The sequence below is a fragment of the Channa argus genome, chromosome 1 (genome assembly GCF_033026475.1).
Source record: "Channa argus isolate prfri chromosome 1, Channa argus male v1.0, whole genome shotgun sequence".
NCBI lineage: Eukaryota > Metazoa > Chordata > Actinopteri > Anabantiformes > Channidae > Channa > Channa argus.
In genome coordinates this window covers 14,485,405-14,508,102 of record NC_090197.1, presented here as the reverse complement: position 1 = coordinate 14,508,102, position 22,698 = coordinate 14,485,405, and the positions used below count along the sequence as shown (strand labels likewise).

Below are 22,698 nucleotides of genomic sequence, written 5' to 3'. Positions count from 1 at the left end.
CCCCACAGTCTACAAAAAATTGTACCTTGCATCAATAGACAGTTTAATTTATGAGACAAATAGTAAAAAACAAAACTTCATTATCTGCCCATTATCTGAAACATTTTTTGAATGGTGCAGGTGATGGCTCACGTTTCTTCATTGCAGGTCTAGAAATTGACCAAGAATAAGGCAACTGGTTGGCATGACAACAGGAGTCAGGTGTTCCTGCACGTGTATGTTGTCTTCACACAGTTTCTTATTCACATTTACGCACGATCATGCATTCGTGAAAGGCGGGTGGATGAACATTTGTGTGCGCATGCGTGCGAGCATACGGTGTTTATTCAAAAAGGAACGTGCGTTTTTTTTTGTTTTTTTTTAGATTTGATGCACAAACCTGTCATCAGCATAATTGCCTTTTATACGGGGAAAGGTGTAAATTGCAAGAATTTACATGCGCACCAGCCCGAGTATAGCTGGAGGAAAAGTGGAGGTAGTGAACGCAAAGTGTGTGCAGATATGCGCCAAACCCCTCCAGATATGAAGGCGTTACTTTGCTACTGCGCTTGGGTTTGCATGGGGGAGGGGACCCCTGCGCATCATTGAGTGTGTGTGGATGGAGTGGGCTTCTCTCCTCCAAACCGCACACAGCATCATCACTCGGTTCACAGCAACAGCCTCGTACGCACCATCCTCCTCATCCTCCTCCTCCTCATCATCATCACCATCTCCAGGCTGAGGAGAGACACTCACATCGCGGGAATTAAGGTGAGCTGAAATTTGCCGTGAATAAGAATTAACAGTTAGCGGTCGATTTATTTTACTTATTTTTTGCCTTAAGACATAATGAGGGAGACACGATGGGCGTGTTCTCCAATCGTTTTCTTCAAACCGAATTTAAGATCGATTTTGTGAATCGAGACATCGGCCTATATAACCTAATCCAAGTCGTGACAACCTGCTGGCTGTGGTTTCTAAGAATAAGCACAGATGTCCGGATGCAGGCGAGCAGGCAATCAGCTGTTATTGGTGACAGATTTACATTTTAATCCGACCGTGTTTGGAGCTTGTGAGAATTGGCCTGTAAGCGACACGGCCTGTTTATCCTCAACATAACTGAAGACAGTTATGACAGGAAAGAAGGATTTAATTCGCACATATTTAATCGTACCGCTGTAAGCACATAATCTCAACATCTTCTCGCTGGAATAATTGCTGCATGTGAGTAATAACAATCCTTTAAGAGGCTATAAGACAACAGATATTAACTCCCTGTTGGAAATTAGGCTAATTACAAAATAATTTTCGGTCTGCAAAAACATTTGGGGATTTCTTTATCTTTGGTGTCCAGACTTGCCATCAACGCACTTGACGCCTGATTGAAATCTCCCAGTGCTTTAAAAAGCTTGTGATGAGATGGAAATCTGCTCATGCAAGGAAGTGGTAACCCGATGCTGATTGATTTTCGAATGAGTGAGGAGAAGGAAAAGGGTTTTCTTAGACCAGGCAGCAGTACATAGTCCTCATCCTCAGGCCTTCATCTCCTCTTCACTGACAGGGCTGTGTGGTCAACACTGCATGAGGCTATAGAGATGCTGTCAGCTTGAGAACAAAATGGGAAAGGATGTAAGAAGAGTGAGGAAAGTGAGCTCCTAGCTTTTTTTGGAGTCTGACTAGGGTTTATCTTTAATAATTTGTAGAAAATTGAATAAAAATGAGAATAAAACAAGTACCTGTTGCAGTTGATTCTTTCATCTGGGCAGACAGGCTGCAAATAGTGCATAAGCTCCAACATATAATGACTATGCATGTTTCATCATCAGGAACAGTGTTTCCATTTATTTATTTGACTGTGCTGATGTAATATTTACTATTTCATTATATATTTATTATTGCATTCACCTTTATTCATTGGAAACAATATGCATGCTGGCTCACTGTCATGGTCATTGCTTACTAAAAGATCTTAATACAACTGAGCTGTATCTGTGGTTTGCTGCCATGATGAGTCAAAATGTCTGCTGTGAAGATGATAATGAAGCTTAGTTTGTACCCACCCACACATTGCTGAGGTCTAATGAACAAAACAAGTGAAAACAGCTGTCCAGGTGGTGTGTGCTTGTGTGTGTGCATGTTTGTGTGAGAGAGAGCTTTAAAATAAAACCATTCTGTTGTTTTCTTGTTTGCTTATGTTTCCATATGCCCATATGGTTTTACACAGGCAAGTAAGCTTGTATTTTTGTAACAGATAGTGATTAAGGGCCTGTAAGTGCTTTCCATCCAAGATATTATTAGTTTAGTGTCCTACAGTTTAGCCTGGCTGCCCAGGCCTGCTGGGGTTCCTCTGATCTGTGCCAGTAAATCAGCTCATCATGCTGACAGTGAAGGATCTGCATCCGTATGATTTTTGACGATATTTGATTTAAATTTAATACAAACAAATAAACCAAGTGTTTGCAATGAGCAGTGTATAGGTGGTGACATAGCATATTTTTGGTAGACAGTTGATTTATTCAATATTTCAGTTAACCATTCAAGTGAGCCATAATAGCCAGCATTGTCTGGGCCCTGTTTCTTATTATTGACGACTTGCAGCTTTCTTTTGATTTGTATAAATCAGTATCTTTGGGATTTGGACAGTGTTTTTGGAGAGCACAATTGATGCCAATGTGTCACCTTGAGTTCTGGGATGTTGTGATGGACCTTTTCCACAATTTTCTCTACATAGAAGAAATGATGGATAAATGAATGATCAAAATAATTGTTAGATGCAGCTTTCAGCTCATCTATTAAACAATCTATGTACAATAACTTGGAGAAACCATAATCATTTCTAATTAGATGCTTAGATTGCTAATTAAGTCTTATGCACCTCTAAGCACACAAGAAAGCAATTTGCATGTGTTGATATCATAAGCAGATTTATCACTGAACAGTTAGTGTTTGTGCTGTAGGAGTTTGTAAGTGTAACGGTAGGTGCCTACTATGATTTTGTATGATTTGCACTAAAATTGAACCTATTTTATTTTGTTATCTAAAGGAGCACAGGAAAACAAACCTTTGGCCTTCACGTAATCACTAAAGTCAGTGAGCTCATGAACCTAGTAAAGAGCCATATTGACATTCTGTAATTGCACATTTTAAAGGCAGATAATATTGTAGTGGGGCTAAATACTAATACATACTTATATATGACTGTTTGTAGTAAACAAAAACATTAAAATAAATGAAAATGGAATGAATGGTTGCGTTTATATTCAGGGAGTTATGAGGCTTTGAAGAAGTTCATCATATAGCATGGACAGGGAAAAAAAGAGCACAGCTGAATGCACGAAGAAAGTCAAGTCCTGGCTCTGGTGTTGTGTGGTCCATACTTTATCCCTGATAAACATTCAGGTCTATTATTACCTGTCAGGTCTTGTTTTGGAAAAAGGAGTCACGGTAAATGTTGCTGTGATGTGTCTGCTGTTTCATTGCAGCACAAATTCAAAGTGACATGTTTTTTGATTGCACGGTGACCTGAAGCAGTCTGTGACTGAATACAGGAAGCATATGGATATGTGTAGTGAACTATACACAAGTCCGTGTGTTTTGGATAATCTTCAGGATCTCAATAGGAGGTGTGATTCTGCAATAGGCAGATTAAACAGAAATAATAGTTTGATTAACCCGATATTGTTAAAGTATTATGTTTGAGCCTGACATTTGATTACTTCCGTGCAGTATTATCTTAGTCTTCACATGGTTTGATGAAGAGATAATTGTCCATCCTATAACCCATGGGATGTTATGGGATGACCATGTAAACAGGGATATTCTTTTATTCCAAACTAGTGCCTGATCATCTCAGTCACATTAAATTCGAATCATGGCTATAAACTGTAGCTCTTCGCCATGAACGGAGGCACTCAGGGCATTTCCGCACCAGGAAACAACCATTACAAAAATCACTCTCGCTCTTCAATGCTGGATGTCCAGATCCTGTAATCACTTCTCTGGCCCATGTGTGACTCAGCAGACAGCACATGCTGGGAATATATGGAAATGCAACAAGTGTAGTCTGGACACACACTGGTTAGGTACTGTGGTTAGCTGAATGATAAGAGAAAAATGAAAAATAGAGAAAAACATGTGTCTGTGTGTTTGTTGTTGTCTTTAATAGCTTTGCATTTTGTCATTTTGCATCTGTGTTTAGTTCTGTGACTTTATAGGGTTGTTTCTTCTTTGTTTTATAGGGTTGTTTCTTCTCTGCAGTTTTTCATCTCCCTCTAACAATTTTGTGGCTCTTTGTGTTTTTTTTTTTGTCACTCTTTGTGGCTGTTCAGCTCATTGCAGTTACTTTGATTCTCTGTTTAAAAAAAAAAGGAACCAGACATAGGCAGGAATTGTGACACCCAGGGCACAGGGGCGCTCACACACCTTTGGCTCGTGGGCCTGTTCCCATCAAGCCTGTTCAGTAATCCACCTGTGTTAATGGGAGTGTACAGAGTGTACTTTCGTAATGAGTGCCTCTACATGTTTGAATTATTACAGAAAATCATTTGGCTAATTTATATTTCCACTGTCTTCCCAGACATAAGAAGAGCCTGTTGTCAGTCGGGTAAACCGGGAGTCAGTTCCCCAGTTCTGTGAGGCTTATCCTGAACAAACGGAAGTACCAGCACGTTCAGGAAGCCTCTGTACACGACCTTTGACCATTTTTGCATCTTCCAAACCCTTTTAAAATGGAGGAAGGCTACCAAAACCGGACCGCCTTCATTAAAGGTGCCAAAGACCTTGCCAAAGAAGTCAAGCGACAAGCTTCGAAGAAGGCTGGGCGATCAGTGGATCGGATGACTGATGAGTACAGCAAGCGCTCCTACAGCCGTTTTGAAGAGGATGATGATGATGACTATCCCGTGCAGGGAAGCCAGGATGGTGGCTACTACCGCGGTGACAGCCAGGCGGCCAATGACGATGAGGGCGGCCACAGTGACTCCACAGAGGGTCATGATGAGGACGATGAGATCTACGAGGGCGAGTACCAAGGAATCCCCAGGGCTGATTCAGGCAAAGGGAGCCTGGCTGGAGGTCCGGGCTCAGTGAGAGCCAGCGCTCAGCAGTTCAGAGATATCGGCGGGTCTGAGGCTGAGAGGAGAAAGGACCAGGAGGAGCTGGCTCAGCAGTATGAGACCATTTTACAAGAATGTGGTCACGGGAAGTTCCAGTGGACCCTGTACTTTGTGCTGGGACTGGCGCTCATGGCTGATGGCGTGGAGATCTTTGTAGTCGGGTTTGTCCTTCCCAGTGCGGAGAAGGATATGTGCCTGTCTGAGCCGAACAAAAGCATGCTAGGTAAGACTTAAGGTGATTGTTTCTCCTCTTCTTATGTGCAGGTTTATCTTCAGTGCCATGATGTTTTTTATGCTGTTACAAGAATTTGAATAATAATAAGCTGAAAATGTCACTTATTGTCACCAAATGCCCGACTGCCACAATGAATCAATCCTATTAACAAGCAGTCTCTATAGCCAAAGCTTGAGATCTCATTCCTCTGAGCCATAGGCTTAAGTTTTTGTCCAAAAACTATTATTAAAACATAAATGAGTCACACTGTTGCTCTTGGTGACACATTTCTTCATTACAGTGAGTAGTTTATTTTCAGCCAATCCCACATACACGTCCTAGATACGAACAATGCAGGTTTCAAACTTTTAGGAGAAATATGTTTTTGCAAATGTTTTATGAGAAAAGAGATGAGAGCAAGGACAAATGTACAACTCACCTTTGGAATTATATGTTCGAAATAGAGAATGAAGGAAAGGAGCTTATTGGCTTTATTTATCACACATCTACATATTTATGAACTATTTTTTTAAGAGCCACATCTTCAGATGGGGATGAAATTTGGGGGGGGTGCTGTAAACCACACAATGTGATAAACTGTTTACATCTGTAATTGTTTCATTTCATTTGCTTTCTCCAAAGGTCTGATTGTATATTTTGGGATGATGGTTGGGGCTTTCCTCTGGGGGGCTCTGGCTGACCGGATAGGCCGTCGGCAGTCTCTTCTCATCTGTCTCTCCATCAATAGTGTCTTCTCTTTCTTCTCCTCCTTCGTCCAGGGCTACAGCACCTTTCTGTTCTGTAGACTCCTCTCAGGTGTCGGGTAATTAATTTTGTTTTTCACTTTGGGTCATCTGTACTAGATTTTACATCATACCGGATTTGTTTTGACAGTTACTTTATGGTATATGTGCTGCTTTGCTTTCCATTATCCATTCAGCTACATCTTTCCTTGTCAATATGTATCTGTGTAGTAGTTTACTAACATTGTTTTATGGCATCAGAGTTTTTACATAATTAAAAACAGCAGCTTTTCTGGTTTACTGAAGTGGGAAATTAAAATTCTGAAATTGCTCCCACTTGTATTAAAACCAGTTTCTTTCCCACTGAGCTTTTATGAGTTAGTTTCAAGCCGAGACAATGGCACAATGCAAGTGTAGCCCTCGACAATAATGTTAAAACTATAGTGCAACAACTATTGCAATAAATTGAAGGCATATGATTCAAGCATTGGTGCCTTATTGAAAACAGTTATAAGGTAGATGGTGTCTCAGGATATTCAATGTGAAATAAAAAATATACCTTTTACTTCTAAGTGCAAAATTCTTTTAATATGATAATTTGCAATCGAAGTCGGAAAAAGTTCAACTCTGGGCTCAGTTTGTTTTTGATCTTTGCAGGATTGGTGGCTCAATTCCCATTGTGTTTTCCTACTATTCTGAATTTCTGGCCCAGGAGAAGCGTGGCGAGCACCTCAGCTGGCTCTGCATGTTCTGGATGATTGGGGGAATATATGCCTCTGCAATGGCCTGGGCTATAATCCCACACTATGGTGAGTATGAGGTTAGGTTAATGAGTAGTGTCCATGCTAGCTCATCATCTTTATTTAGACAACGTTTTGGGGAATGCACTAATTAAAAAGGGCTTTGATAAAAAAGACTGAAATCACTTTCATAATTGTCTGTCTGTTAAATATAAGGTTATAGCCAGTTATATTTTCTGGAAACTAGGGAAACTAGTCTGGCTCTTTAAAGCTCACTTTCAACTTGTTATATCTTGTTTATTTTGGACTATTTTTGGCTGTTGGCAGTTTCCAGTCACTGTGACAATCCAAGAAACAGCTCAGTACATTAACCTCTACATATTTGGACTAAACAAATGAGATATAATGTGTTAATTAGTGAGCTTTACAGGGCTCATAGGCGTGTTTTGTAAACTTTGGAACACTGTGGCTACTTCCAGTCTTTCCGCTAAGGTAAGTTTGGCCTTATCTTTAACACAAAGACATAAAAATGGTATCAACCTTAACATAAGATTTGATAGCTGGTTCACCCTCATTGGTTGATCCCCTCAGCCACAACATCTGCACTGAGCCTGACCTCCGACTAAGAACAGGGGCCCCACTGTGCCACATTGAGTTAAATTCTGTTTATTTGAACCAGGGCTTGAAAAGATTGTGTGACCCTAATGGTAATTGAAGGTGGACATACAAGCGCATTCCTTCCTGTTGTTTTTCCATCTTCTCAGGATGGAGTTTCCAGATGGGGTCGGCGTACCAGTTCCACAGCTGGCGTGTGTTTGTGTTAGTGTGTGCATTTCCATCTGTTGCAGCCATTGCTGCCCTCACCATTATGCCAGAGAGCCCACGCTTCTACTTGGAGGTTTGCAGATGTGCTTTCTGACAGTATTGGCTGATGTTGCTTACACATAGTGTAAACACCAAGATGGTACCTAAAGTCAAAGCTGAAATGTCTTCTTCTGCTAAATGTTACATCAATGACATTTGGGCTGCGAACAGGATGAACTTTACTTTTTCCTTTCAACAGAATGGCAAACATGATGAAGGCTGGATGATTCTGAAGCAAGTTCATGACACAAACATGCGAGCGAAGGGACACCCAGAGAGGGTGTTTACTGTGAGTATCTCTGAGAAACCACTCATATGGTTTCACTGCTGACATTAAAATACATCCACATAAACTATATAACATATTACCTTTAAAAAACACTGAGCAGCAGTGGACCTATACAATGGGAAATATAGATATCATTTTACAGTATAAGCAGACTTGGGAGGAAAATTTAATATATTTGTTAAACAAGTTTAAACAGTTTTCTAACATCCTGTGTGATAGGAGGTTCATATACAAGCATCAGGCTTCTGTATGGTGTAATGAAATCATGATGAAGTGGTGAGTTTCAGCGTTCAGCCGGAAAGAGAATAGTCCCCACAAGTCCACTTGGTAGATACTCTGGAGTAATAAATGTCAAACAAATATTTATGGAAAACTGAGAACTTTCCTGAGAACATTCCTTCTTTTCACTTTATCACCAAGCCAAAAGAATGGAAAAAAAAAAAAAAAACAGGAAATCTCACAGTAGTTAGAAAACTTGGTGACAATTTTTTGTCTCTCTTAAACAAGGTCACCACAATTAAGACAGTGAAACCGATAGATGAGCTGGTGGACACTGGCACTGACACTCCAGTCTGGCGACGCTACAGACTGAAGATTATGAGCCTTTCCAAACAGGTGAGTTAAGTTGAGAGGAGAAAAAAATTCTCACAGCTGAAAATATAATTCACATATATAATTGATTTTACCTGCAAAATCTAATAGTGAAACAGATTCTGTGGGATAAATTTGACAGAAATTTGTTCTTGGATTTCCAAATTAAAGCTAACTGTGTAACCATGCAACCATGTTTTTAAAACATTAAACAAAAAAGCCCAGAGATCACTGCTTCCTTAAATATGCAGTATCATTAATGTAAAAGGCCTCAGTAGAAAGAGACAATGTGGATGCATGAGAACGGGCCACTAGGTCCAAGTGTAATTAAAGGTTTGATTAACCATCTATTTCCATATCAATTATTTTGTGTTCTTCACCTAAAGTGTGGCTGATAAAATAAACTACTACGTTTTGTCCACATGCATATTGTCACATTTATCTCTTAAATGTGAATTTGATGAAGCAAGTCTGACATTTCTTGGACAAATATACATTTCTTAATGGTGATTCCCATGTTTTGCCTCTGTGACTGAATCCTGGACATGGAGTTTACAATCCATGCTTTTTTGGTGCAGCAACACTGCTCAGGGCAGAAAACTTTTGCCAGCTTCGTGCCTGACTTTAATTTGCAACCAGCCTACGTTTTGTTGCACGCAAACGCCTACATCCTCCATCTTTTTCTGAATCTGCTACTTCACCACCTGCTTTATGCCTACTAACAAAAAATGTCATGACGATAAGACTTTAAGCTTTGTGTTGAGACTGCATATCCAGTTCCAAGAGGAAGCCAGTGAGAGTTCACAGAGTGACATAGAAAGTTTTGGAAAACCAGCATGGCTGCTGTGATGTTGCATTCAGGTGACCTTCTGTCCCAAAAGTCCATTCTGGTATTACAAGCTGCATGTTCCTGCTTAGAAATATCACATCATCAGAATAAAGTAAGAGCATATGCAATGTGTGTGAAAACTGCCATTCAATTAGCCTTTTACAGAGCATTCTAATGTGCTCTCCAAAGCTTTCTTTATCAAAAGCTATGTGTTTTCTTGTTCACATGTTGCAGATGCGGAATAACATTCTTGCCTGCTTCAGCCCTGAATATAAACGGACAACTTTCATGCTCATGGCTGTTTGGTTTACCATGTCTTTCAGGTAAACTCACAAAACCTGCAGTGTTAGGTTATTTTCTTCTGTGAACCATGGGCATGTTTGAGGCCTACTTAATCTGTCTTGACTCTCACACCTTTTGCAGCTATTATGGACTGACTGTGTGGTTCCCAGACATGATCAAGTACATCCAAAAACAAGAATATGAATCAAAGACAAAGGTCTTTACTAAAGAGCGAGTGGAGCATATCACTTTTAATTTCACCCTGGAAAACCAAGTGCATCGCGAAGGACACTACTTCAATGATAAGTACGATTTTTGTGAGCTATAGTTTCTGCTTCAGAATACAGACAATGCGAACTACACATTGAAGAACAGTTTACAAATATGCGAATCAAAGTTAAAAAGTGAAAAATATTAACTGTTCACCAGGTTCTTCAACCTGAAGATGAAGTCCATGGTGTTTGAAGACTCCGTGTTTGAGGAGTGCTACTTTGAGGACATCACCTCCACACACACCTTCTTTAGAAACTGCACCTTCATTGCAAGCTTGTTCTATAACACAGGTAAAAATCAACACACATTTATTTATACCAAGAGGAATTAACATTTTGGCAACTTTTAGGAAGCCATACGAAATGAAGATGCAAAACAATGTTTACATCCATTTACATTTAGTCATTTGCCAGACATCACCTTAAGAAAACTGCTAAAACACACCGAGCAAACAAAGGTCATTAGCATTGATTTTGAGTAATGTTAGTCTGCTATTTACTGTAGCTCTGTTTCAGGTCTCCTGAGGGAAATCTTTGGCTCTCTAGTCACTAACTGTGTCTCTATGCTGTTTGGTGCTGCCCAAGTAGTGTACAGATGGTTTATCATTTTAGCTGAAATTAGTTGCATTTGGAAAATGTGCAGGTAAGAGCAGTGAGTGATAGACAAGCAGAACAATGAGTAAGTGATTATTCTTTTGGATCTTTTGATCTATCCAACTCACCAGGAAAGAATATGCAATCATGTTTGGGTAGGGTGAAGCACAAAATATCTAATTTAAGTGGATTGTTAAAATAAAATGACTCAAATGCATCAGCAAGAAAGTACTACTACACTCAAGTACACCAGCACCAATTGGCTACTTGTCTTTCTTAGGGTGTCTGGACCAGTGGTGGAAAGTAATGAAGTAATTAGTTAATGTCCTCCAAAACATGAAGAGGCACTGGTCCACAGAAAAGGACTGAAAAAAATGTCAATAATTTAAGTAAAATATGAATCATGTACTTACTTACTTTTACTTAAGTAAAAATTATAGCAGGTACATTTCCTTTTATATTATTTTTCTGTTTCTTTGTACTTTTACTTAAGTAACGTTTTTTATTCCTTTTCCACCACTGGTCTGGACACAGTGTGAGAAAAACCAGGGAATAAATGTCAGGATAATCAATCAATCAATAAGGGGTTGTTGAGACAATCATTTTTTTGTATAAATATGATTTAAGACCAACAAGTTCTCCAACCTTAATGCCCAAAAACGTTGCTGGTGGCCTCTCATGTAGATCTGTGAACCATTTTTTGAAATAGCAATGCCACACACAGGGGCAGGCATTGTCTATGAACTTTGCCCCATTTTGACAAAATAGTGGTTCCAGTTCCTGTCAATAAAGCTAAAATGGCCCCAGTTTCATAGTTATTTTTGTCTCTAAATACTCAAATAAACATTTTAAATTTTAAAAGTGCAATCATGGCAGTTTGGTTATGCACAAAAACATCAGAATTGGATATATTAGGGTTAAGCACTAATTTAAGATGTTAGACTAAGACTGTTAAAAGTCATAGTCTTCAGTTGCTTCTTTATGTCATGTCATGTGACACACGATGTTTTACAGTAACAGTCGTCTCGCAGTGGACTCGAACATGAACGTGGTGGTTGTAGCTCTGTTGGGAAGGCAGTTGTCCACAGACTACAGGCTAAATAAGAAGTGTCATTGCTCTACATATAAGTGCTATGCAAGCAGACAAAGTATTTACCAACCCATCTCCTGTGTGAAAGTCCTGTGTCTTGTGAGCAATCTACCAGCCCAGTCTGCCTCTTTACAAACTTTGAAGTACATTTCTAAATAGTACATCATGTTCTCACATTTACTACTACTACTGTCACTAAGTAATGTCATTTTTCACAGGTGGTGCAAGCAACATACTCTGTCTTATTTCACAGGACAGACAGCAGATCAGGGATAAATTTGAAACTATATGCTACCACTAGCCTAGTAGTGAAAAATGTGCATATTGTAGCATTAAATGCTTTTAGCACTCAGGACAGAGAGCTCTGTTTAAAACTTGGGGGGTTCGTTTTGTGTTTCTCAAAGTGAGATGATCACAAACAACATGCTGTAACAACATCAAAGACACCACTTGAAACAAATTGTTGTTTGTGTAAAAACATGCTTTTGGGAAGCTTTAAAGTAAAATGAGAAAAATAGCAAATCTGCTCTGCAGACATCAACCATGTTTTGGCAGTAGTGTTAATTACTTTGTAGGGATGTAGTCTCATAATCACTGTAATGTCATCATGAAAATGTGAATGATTATTATTATTATTATTGAGACTGAAAACTAATTTTTAATAATTTTTTTTTCCAGCCAAAGGGAAAAATAGAAAAAAGATGCTGCACAATAGTTCAGCAGGGCTGTAACTATGGAAACATTCTGTTGGCAGTAACCCCAGGTTACACTGCAGCACAACTGTTACCATAGCAGCATAAACAAATCAAGCTTAGACGTGTCAATGGCAGAGTTACAGAGTTATATGTAAAAGCAGTGCTGTGTAACTGAGAAAACAAAAACAGATGGCTAATTGGAACAAAACTCTTGCTAGAAACATGTTGACACACAAAAAATATGTGTTCATTTGATGTCCTTGTTTTTGGTCTCAGCATCCCAGTGTTCCTTTTGTACTGCAGCTGCAATTAATCTACTACATACTGCATGGTGAGAAAGCTGAACCCTGGAAGAAGAGATCACGATGTTAATGTACTAATAATAGCATCATATTCAGTTTTTTGTTCCTTACACATTTCTTCTGTTACCTATATTTTGTATGTTTCTTGTAGTTTTTTTTCTTAAATAATATATTTTAAAGCAATTATTATTAGGTCTGCAACTGCAGACAGAAATGCACAAAAAAGAGATGAAATGAACTAAAACTCTTCAGTTTTATGAAACCTGTACAGCCCATGGTGGGTTTTCTGGTGAGTATAAACTAATGTGTGTGTTGGATTTCTGCTTGTGCTTTAAACCAACAGGAGTTTGGTTTTGAGAAACCAAACCAAACCCAGCCCCAAAACAAAAGGATTCTATGCTAATGTACTGTAGCTGTTCTAAACTGTGACAGATTAACTTTTTAATCTCAAAATATAAACTCTCACATTTGCAGCCTCAGCAGGTTTGACAGTTGCATCTTCTAACCCCTGAAAACAAAGATGTTTAATGTTATTGCCATTTATGCATTAACAATTTTATGAAAAATGTTGCCGTATAAAAACATTATTGCATTAAACATTATTATTATTGCAGTATCATCAGAAAAATCCAATAAGTAATAAGTAATAGTAATAAGCAATCAGCAAATTATGAACAAGAAAAAAAATCACATTTAGGATCATCAGTCTCACCTCTCGTGACCTTTACTATTTATTTTAATTTACAATGAATAAAACAAGCACATTGTATTTACTTCTCCATCTCTGGTTTAAAGGAATTAAAGTAAATCAGAAAGTCATTAATGCAAGAGCGCAGGGTGCCAAACAAAAATTACATGTTCATTGTGATTGCAGTAGTACAGGTAGTAAAGCCATAAATTTGGAAAGCTTCATATTTTTAAAGCTTTAACCCAACTTTGAGTCAAGTTTATAGACAGAGACTCATATGAGTTTTTTTTTTTACATTTGGTTTATCTATGACTATACTGTACTATATTTAATATTTGCTTACGTTCACTTACCTTTTTAGGAGAAAAAAAATGAAATTGTTACTTTTAGATGCAAAAGATGCAGAGGGGGTGAAGAATGTCTGAAATCTTAAATACAGCCTGCATATAGACCCAGAATCCTCCAGACATAAGAAAAAGCAACTGGTTGCCTGAGATGCAAAACCCAGGGCCCAAATACCACACTGCTGATTGTTGGTGAATTGTGTTCAGTGCGAAAAGTGAAGGCAATTCATATATTTATCTGATTGTTTTGATTCAGCACTACAGAGCGGTAACACTCCTCTCTCTGTCTTTTTCTCCTATGTGCATCAGATTTGTTCAAATACAGGTTTGTCAACTGTAAACTGGTCAACAGCACGTTCTTTCACAATAAAGAGGGCTGTATGCTTGACTTCAGCGACGACTTTAACAATGCCTACATGATATACTTTGTTAACTTCCTTGGCACTCTGGCAGTGTTGCCTGGCAACATCGTATCGGCTCTATTAATGGACAAAATTGGGCGTTTAAGGATGCTGGGTAAATCTAATCACTGCAGATAGTAGTTACTTATATCCATGAAGGCTGTTGAACTTGATGTAATTGCTCCTTCTCTCTCCCTGAACAGCGGGATCCAGTGTCATATCTTGTGTCAGCTGTTTCTTTCTGATGTTTGGCAACAGTGAGTCAGGGATGATTGCCCTGTTGTGTCTGTTTGGTGGCATCAGTATTGCCTCATGGAATGCACTGGATGTGATAACAGTGGAGCTCTACCCCTCAGATAAAAGGTAACCTGAGAATCATTCTTGGTCAAGTTAAACAACAGGCCATTTGACATCCATTTTATTTATTAGTATTTGTCACTTATGTTTGTTGTTTTCTCTTTTCTGTTGGTTTTGGAAACTAGGTTATATGTTTGTTTCTTTGTTTTTATGTGTATGGTTTTAGCATTTTTATGATTTGGATTTGTTGTTTTTTGACCTCTATTTGACTTTGTTACACAATTTTTAATTCTTAGAATCGTGGTCAAAGACATTTATCCTTTATACTAATAAAAGCAATGTGTCACTTTGGTGCCGAGTGAATCAATGTTCTGTCATTTTCTCTGTCATGTTCATTGCAACTTAATTTGGTTAGTAAATCACAACACTTAGTGTATATGATTAATTGCTGATGATACCATTTAAGTATTCATCTAAGTGACTTCTTCCTGTTAGATTATCATAAAAGCCTAAATGTAGTTTTTTCAAGGAATCTTTTTTTCAATCTTCTTATTTGTTATGTCTTATATTATTCTATGTAAAAGACACAAATAATCTGAACTATTTATATGATTAAGTGTACAAATAACTATTATTTTAAAGAAACAAAAATATTTTTCATTTGCATTTCACATTTTACTTTTTAGAAATGACTGTAGTTGCTTTAAACACACCCGCCTAGCACTGGAGACAGATCAAATAGTTATTCAGTGTGTTTTCCTCCCTCTCTTCCTGTGCTCAGGACCACAGCGTTCGGCTTCCTGAATGCTCTGTGTAAGCTGGCGGCCGTCCTGGGCATCAGCATCTTCCAATCATTTGTCGGCATCACTAAGGCTGTACCCATCTTATTTGCTGCTGGTGCACTTGCTGCAGGCAGTTTCCTTGCAACAAAGTTGCCTGAAACACGAGGCCAAGTGTTGCAGTAAGTCAGATGACCTGCAGTGGGCAGCAGAGCACAGCTGGAGTGTGTGTTTGACAACCAGAGCCCAAACCCCCAGAGAGCTTCAGTGCTGCACATCACACACCAACAGAGCAGACAGCCATCCCCATTGTAAGCCAAGAATCCTTTGAAATATGGATTGCATCATTCAAAGTCTATACAGACACACAGCTATTATAGGGACATTGATGTAGAAACAAATGCCTGTGACTACATGCACAACTTCATACCCAAACACTTTACTTCAGGGTGGGAAAAAATTTGATCTTATAAAGAAGCACAATACTTAGAGAGTGGTGTGCAGTTAGGATAAAATGCCCGCAGATCTACAGTGAAAAGACAGAGTGGTCAAATGAAGATATGAGACTGAAAAAAGCCATTTCTGAGGGAACGTGGGAAAGATTTAGCCGGTGTGTGGTCATTTTTCAAATATGGTTGCGGTGTTTTTACTTTTCTTGCTGTCTGTCCTCGTCCTCAGTGACTGACTTTCCGAGCTGCTTTTGAATTTGCTGTGATGACACTTGTACCATTCAGTTCAGTCCTTGTTATTCAGACGCATAGTTGTGTTTGATGAAAAGTTTTCTTTTGACAAAACAAAGTAAATGCATTTTTGTTCGATGATATTTTTCTAAAAGCACCTGTGATCCTTGACCACTGCTGACTGCTGAACCCAGACCTGCTAAGCGCTGTTACTTTCTGTCAAATTATATCAAACATTTAAGTGAGGCGAGATTCACTCAGAAACATTAATGCAATTAATTTTATCCTGGCATAAATCTAGTCTGTTCCTTTATGTAGAGCCTCAAAACACAGACAAGTGAAGATGCATTTCAGAGGATTCTCTGTTGTAAATGGGAAGCAGGTCCTCAGTGTTCCGTGTTAAACTAATGCTTTTCCCTCCCTGTTGTTGACCATATGTTGTTGCCTGCGACACAGGAACGTCTGTGGGATGGATTTGGTGTAAATGTGAGAGCAGATACAGAAGTGTAATATTTGCCTAAATTAGTCTCGTGAGTGTATTTATATCTGTGTGTGTGTGTGTGTGTGTGTGTGTGTGTGTGTATGTGTGTGATTGACTGCATGTCTACACATGAGAAACTCCATCATTTCATGTAAATCAAGGCAGCCACGTTTTTCAGAAAATCTAATGTAACTCGTGTAGTAGCACAGGCGAGGTGGAGAGTTCACACTACATTTACGGCACAATTTTTAGTTTAGCACAACTGCAGGAAATTAGAATACATGGAGGATATTTCTGGTTAAACTTCACCTCCATCCTACAAACCTTAAATTGGTCATTTAACCTTTCAATGTTTTTTGATCGTTTTTTTTTTTTTCTCTTCTGGCTTCAGACCCAGAAACAGCAGAGATTTCAAAATCTAAACGATATCCTTTAAATCTTTTACAAATCAAAAAGCACCTAACCTGTATGATTCTAAATTACCTGTTCTTATTGTAATCTACATTGGACTCAGTCACTAACTGACTATCAATGAAACATATCACTACTCTAATATTATTTGGTGAAGGTGTACATCAAAATATCAGCTGACAATCAGTGAGGCAGGGCAGCATGTTATTTGACATAAAGAAGTACACTGCATTTTGTGTGTGTGTGTGTTCAGCAGACTGCAAATCATCTGTCACATATTTTTCTACTTTTTCCTGTTGCATGTTTTCATCCATGTGATGAATTCAGCTCACTTGGGGACCAAGAAAATATATTCACTCTAGGGAAAACAAACAGACTAAAAAAAACCCTAATGCAATATATGCAGTGTAGAATTTATTATGTTGTTCTTCATAATAGACTTGGGTGCTCTTTTGTTGATACAGTTCAGTTTTAAAAACAAATACCATCAATGAAAACCGGTGTCAGCGATAACGCATGGTCTGTTCCTTCGTTTAGAAATATGGAAAATGGTCACATCTTAAACTAAGACGACTACGCCCTGTTATCCTTCTGTATTCAACTGATTGTGACGCATGTTTGTATCGTATTGTCTGAATTCTTGGTCGTCCTGTATGCCAGCTGTTTCTGTCAAAAGCAAGAACTAGTGTTTTCATTGTTGTATGATGACATAGAGTTGTTGCTTTCAGTGATTGTTCCTAAATCAAAGTGGGGTTAAAAGTGGTGAAACTTAGGTATGTGTCAGAAAGTAAGTTAGTGGTGACTGTGCTCCTTGTTTACCTTGGACCAAGGACATTTTTTAAATTGCAGACACACACACATACACACACACACACATATATGAAAAACATATATATACATCTAAATTTTTAAAGAGGAAGCTTGTAATTGTGCAATTCATCTTGATACACATAGACAAGATAGTTATGGCTGGAGAAGCGCAATGACATTAAGTGTAGGGAGCTGGAAATGTGCACAAGTGATGCAAACAGACTCGTTTGTCCATGTGAGTCATTTTTAAGAGGGAAAGTGTGAGCAATAAAGTGGAGGCTTTCTCTCATTTTGAAAAAGAAGGACGTCAGTGTTAAACTGAAGAGACCATAGTTTATCAACTCATCAAAAGAGCGCCGTCTGTCAAACTGAAGCTCCTGTCCAAAATGTAAAAGATTACTATTTAATGTTACTATATGTAGAATTTTCATTCTAAATATATTTATATGTACTATCAAAAGAGACACTGGCTTGCATTTGACCGTAACAATAGAATTTATATTAGGTGTCAAAATAAAGTGAACACCAGCCTAAAGGCTTCCCATAATGAGGGTGGTCTGAAAAGGAGATGGAGGACTTATAATCGACTGATTTGTTGTTTTCTCGACACTAAAGAGCACATGGATCAGTTTCACAATGGGCTGATTGAGTTTTGGTTTGCATTTTCTTTAGTTTGACTCCGATTTCTTTATTGAATGATTAAAGTTCTACTTTAAATGTGAGTTCAATTCAAAAATCAATGTACTCTGTGTAGAAACTGTAGATGTTTGTATGTGCCAGTATGGAATCTGTGGATCAAGGAAAACTATTCAAAAAAAAAGTTCAATATGACTCGAAAATCTAGTATGTGTTGTCTTTGTGTTTTGTAAATGAAGACTGAAAATTCAATATTTATTTCTTCTGGATATTGAGAATATTTTAGTGATGCTGAAAAGGTGCTGTATCTATTTTATGTGAGAGTTGTTCATTATGCTGGGTTTTGCACTTCTGTGCCATTTATCCAGGCCATTGAAGAAAATGATATAAATCATAATGGAAATAAAACCTGCTGAAAGAAAAAAAACAATGTTGTGTTTTGCATTACAAATCACAAGATCAATTTATCTTTGATTCCTGTTTTGTATTTGTGTTTTAAATGGAAATGTTAGTAGCAGGTTGCATTTTGTAGAGGTATCTTACACACTGATTCCTTACTCAGCTGGGGAACAGCTTTGTCCTATTTGGAAACTTTAACAGAATAGAATATTTTCTTGTGTAGATGTATAGAGCATAACTTGTAGCGCAAGTTGTCCAACTGTCGAGCACACAGTGCCCTTCAGCAGTGCCATTGTCAGATTTATCCTGCAGTTTACTACCATCATCCCCAACCTTTTTTCTGAAGTGCTAAAGCACCGGCACAGCTCAAACAAGCTCAAATACCCTATTATTGCCACCAGTGAACCTAAAATTGAAATTAATTTGGATTTGGGCTAACATGTGGAATGGCAGAAGATGGAGAATTCATTTGTCCATCACTTTAAGCTCTTCATAAAAGGTTTTTTTGTTAACTGCTTTTCATGCACTCTCAAGTTAGGTGTGGACAAAATCCTTTTTTTACTTACATAAAGCAATAAGTAATACAATGGCAATTTATTTGAAACATAAAAATGAAAGCATAAAATATACAGAAATTAAGCAAAGGTATAATGCCCTAATCATTATACAGAATGGGCCATCCATGGGTAACATCGACATTTTATCTTATGGGCCACAGGCATTTTAAAATTGGTCCAAATATTTTTGCTGTCTGCAGATGATTTCTACTGAAGAAATTTAATTACGGGTGGATGATGTCTGCACAAAATTCCCAGAATTATATTTTTTAAGGCCATCCTGTCCTGTAATTGAATGGTACATGAACTTTAGTCAATGATTTTAGATTTCTGTAGAATGGTTCTTATTATTTATGAGGCTCATGTAAAACAAATATGGACTAGACTTGACAAAAATGGTAAATAGTCGCCTGTATAGCGCTTTTATCCAAAGCGCTTTACAATGTTGATTCCCATTCACACACACGACAGTGGCTGCGATACAAGGTGCTTACCTGACCCACCGGGAGCAACTTGGTGGTTCAGTGTCTTGCCCTTCGACATGTAGCCCGGAGCAGACATCAAACCACTCACCCTGTGGTCCATGGACGACTGCCTTTACCAGCTGAGCTTGAGCATTACAGACAGGACTCTGGCAGATATATACCCAGAGAAATCAGCATTTTAGTGGAGTAATTGTACCACTACTAGGTAATTTTACAGTGTGCATTGCAACATCAGAATTGGCACCTCTAGCCAAACCTAAGCTGACCCGAAACAACATTTCATTTGCAGACATTCAGGCAAAGACAGGGGACTCATATTCATCCTATACTCATACTCAGCTCATTCTAGTTCAAAATACAAAGATGGCTGTCAGATACTGGGTTTTGACGAATGAAATAGAAAATGTCTGCAAAGCTCTTGAATCACAAGGCCTGATCTATGTTTATGTGTGGTTTCTATCAATGCTGCTGCAGTCCAACAGGCTCAGTGGATTCAGGGCAACAAGGACACCCTTTATCTGGCCCCTTCAAGACCTCAAGGCTCAAAAGGGCCACACAAGCCCTTTTATTCCCTTTTTGAAGAGCTTATCTTACTTTGCTATGGACAGGACTGACCAAACCTTCAGTCCACACCCTGAGGTGTCAATAAGATGCTCACAGTCTTAGAACTGTGCTCCTCCAGCTTTAGGCTGCTTCAGCCTTCTCGTTTACTTCCTTAACTGTCTGAAAGGTCTAGTAAAGACATAAAATGGTTCTAAAATGGTATGCAAAATAAATATTTTGATCACATCCGTAATAAAATGTTACTTTGCACATTCTTTCCCTTAGCGTCAGTGACGCTAACTTTTTATCTTCTGCCTTCGAGTGCAATATCATTAAATAGCCCACAAATTTCCCGTTCACTTTCTTATTGTGATGCCAAACATTGTCATGGATTTCACTTCTGCCCATTTTGCCTGTAAAATCCTTCACAGCATCTAGTGCTTGTCACTGTCTCCATATATTTACTTTTGAGACATTGTGCTCCAGTTATCTCCTATGCAGCTCTAACACACTTTGGGATCTCTGCCAAACTGCCAAATGCTCAAGTGTGTCTCAAACATTGTTGCCAGTTTCCTGCAGAGTGTCAACACGTCACATACATACAGGCTGGACTGCTAAGGTTCTTGTTCAAAATAAAACAATAAAACTGTCCATATGTTTACATGGTCTCACTCCCTATTGCTTACAGATTGAGCAATAATCCAACAGCCAGAATAAGGAGACCACACTATAAAAACCAAAAAAACCAATCCTATATGTAGCAAAACAAATTCTTTTCTATCGTGCATTTGTACTGTTGCTGCTTTGCATTATTGCGCATACTTTACACTAATTTTGTTCAAAGCAGCAATTTCACATGAATTTCAATAAGTTTCTACATTTAATAAGTTATAACATCATGCATAATTATTAAAATTTTCTAACAGCAGATCTGAGAGTTAAAATGTGTTGTTCTAGATTAGACCTGTAGTTGCTGTTTCTACTACGACTAGAATCAGAAAAATGCTATACTTTAGAAATATTTCCAATATTTGCATTAACATTTAGTCATTTTGGCAGATGCTTTTATTTAAAGGAACTTTCAAACCAAGCAAACAAATCTATGTCAAAGAGAAAAATATTTTTCAGTTACAAGATGGATCTGTTTTACTGTAGTTCAGTTTATTCAGTTTAATGGAACACTCCTAATTGTCCAGATTGGCCCAGACTGGGTGACATGAATCACACTGCTCTACAGTTGAGTTTGAATTATGTGTACAGGATGCAGGTTTAAATGCACCCTGCAAGTATGCACTTTAGATTATGACATGAATCATATGACTGCACAGAGCAGGAGTCAGTTAGGCACAGTACAGTAAATGAGGACTCATGTTTGGTATTTAAACATGTGTGACACATTTTGTATCCACTAGGGGTCTCACACACATTTCTGACCAAAAATAAACTCCACTGGCACTGGTACAGTACATGACGTTTGACAGCAAATTCTTTTATACTGAATATGTCCAATCTGGTGATGTCTGGTGGGAAACAAGGGGCAACTCTAAAGGACACTTTCCTCAGACGGAAGAAGCTATTTTTGATGAGTAATTGGATGAGAGTTATACAAAAACATGAGTTTACATGGCTAAACAATAAAACATTCTCAGGTTAAATTAACTTATGTATTTTTGATATGATAAAAACAAATGAGTGGTGCATAAAATTGTGACCATTATATTTTGATACATTTTATTAAGAACTGTAGAGGGTCTTCACAAATTGTAGCTTGTCATAACTATTTTTATGCCTCTACATAAAAATGTAGCTGGAGGCAGTATGTTTGCCTTCAGGGAATTTCTTCAAAAGGATCAAGATAAATCTGACCCCATGTTGGTCCATTCTTAACAATATCACAAAAATAACTAGAAGGAAAACTCCAACAGGGACAAGGATAAACTGATTATATTTCCTAGGGTCAAAGGTCAAATATCAGTTACTGTGACCTCACATCTTCAACCCATCCCATTTTTGAAGACAATATTAGAGTAATGCCTCAAAAGAATTTCTTAATATTTTGCAAAAATGTCCAACAGAACTAAGGGTCAAAGGTCAAGGCCATCTTTAATGATCTCCTATAAATTGCTACTAGTTTTTTTTGGTTTTTAATATTAGTTTTTTATTTTGTGCACTGTCAGAAGCTGATGAGAAAAAACATTTCATTTGAGCCTGTGTATTTTATAAATACCATGTGTGAAATGACAGTAAAGAATTTTGAATCTTAAACTTTGAAGCTTGAATCCATTTTTGTGAACGCCATATTTCATGAACACAAACATCCACTTGGAATCAAGGATCAGCTTCTTAGGGTTTGGTGGTCAGAGGTCACAAAAATGCCTTAATTGAATTTTTTCAAATCTGGCACAAACATCTACCAGGACTCAAAGATGAACAGATTACATTTTGGTGCTCAAACGTCAAAGTCGGTATGAACTTAGGTCTATCCCATTCTTGCTAGCACTAAATCTCATAAAAGGTCTATAGATAATTTATTACTTCTGTCTACTTGAACCTATTGAGTAAGTGATAAGAATATGAGTATAAAAATAC

At 38.1% G+C, this 22,698-nt stretch overlaps 1 protein-coding gene across 2 annotated transcripts; it reads left to right on the top strand.

The window, feature by feature from the left end:
* The first annotated feature begins 486 nt into the window (after nt 1–486).
* Nucleotides 487–17,426, top strand: LOC137124800 (synaptic vesicle glycoprotein 2A-like). Of its 2 annotated transcripts, XM_067499832.1 has the most exons (13): nt 487–750; nt 4,556–5,316; nt 5,950–6,130; nt 6,708–6,859; nt 7,555–7,688; nt 7,854–7,943; nt 8,451–8,558; nt 9,598–9,686; nt 9,787–9,951; nt 10,075–10,208; nt 13,940–14,146; nt 14,235–14,394; nt 15,110–17,426. In XM_067499832.1, the coding sequence occupies exons 2-13, from the start codon at nt 4,707–4,709 to the stop codon at nt 15,291–15,293; spliced, it is 2,214 nt and encodes a 737-aa protein (XP_067355933.1). In that variant the 5' UTR covers nt 487–750; nt 4,556–4,706; the 3' UTR covers nt 15,294–17,426. The 2 variants fall into 2 exon arrangements, with proteins under 2 accessions (XP_067355933.1, XP_067355934.1); XM_067499833.1 differs by lacking the exons at nt 487–750; nt 4,556–5,316; nt 5,950–6,130; nt 6,708–6,859; nt 7,555–7,688 and adding an exon at nt 7,707–7,754.
* The last annotated feature ends 5,272 nt before the right edge of the window (nt 17,427–22,698 follow it).

Excerpts from the sequence above, each read along its gene's own strand:
- LOC137124800 (XM_067499832.1), top strand. The coding sequence starts at position 4,707 with ATGGAGGAAGGCTACCAAAACCGGACCGCCTTCATTAAAGGTGCCAAA. Across the intron at positions 6,860-7,554 it reads GGCTATAATCCCACACTATG|GATGGAGTTTCCAGATGGGG; the intron begins GTGAGTATGAGG and ends CCATCTTCTCAG. Across the intron at positions 9,687-9,786 it reads TGGTTTACCATGTCTTTCAG|CTATTATGGACTGACTGTGT; the intron begins GTAAACTCACAA and ends CACCTTTTGCAG.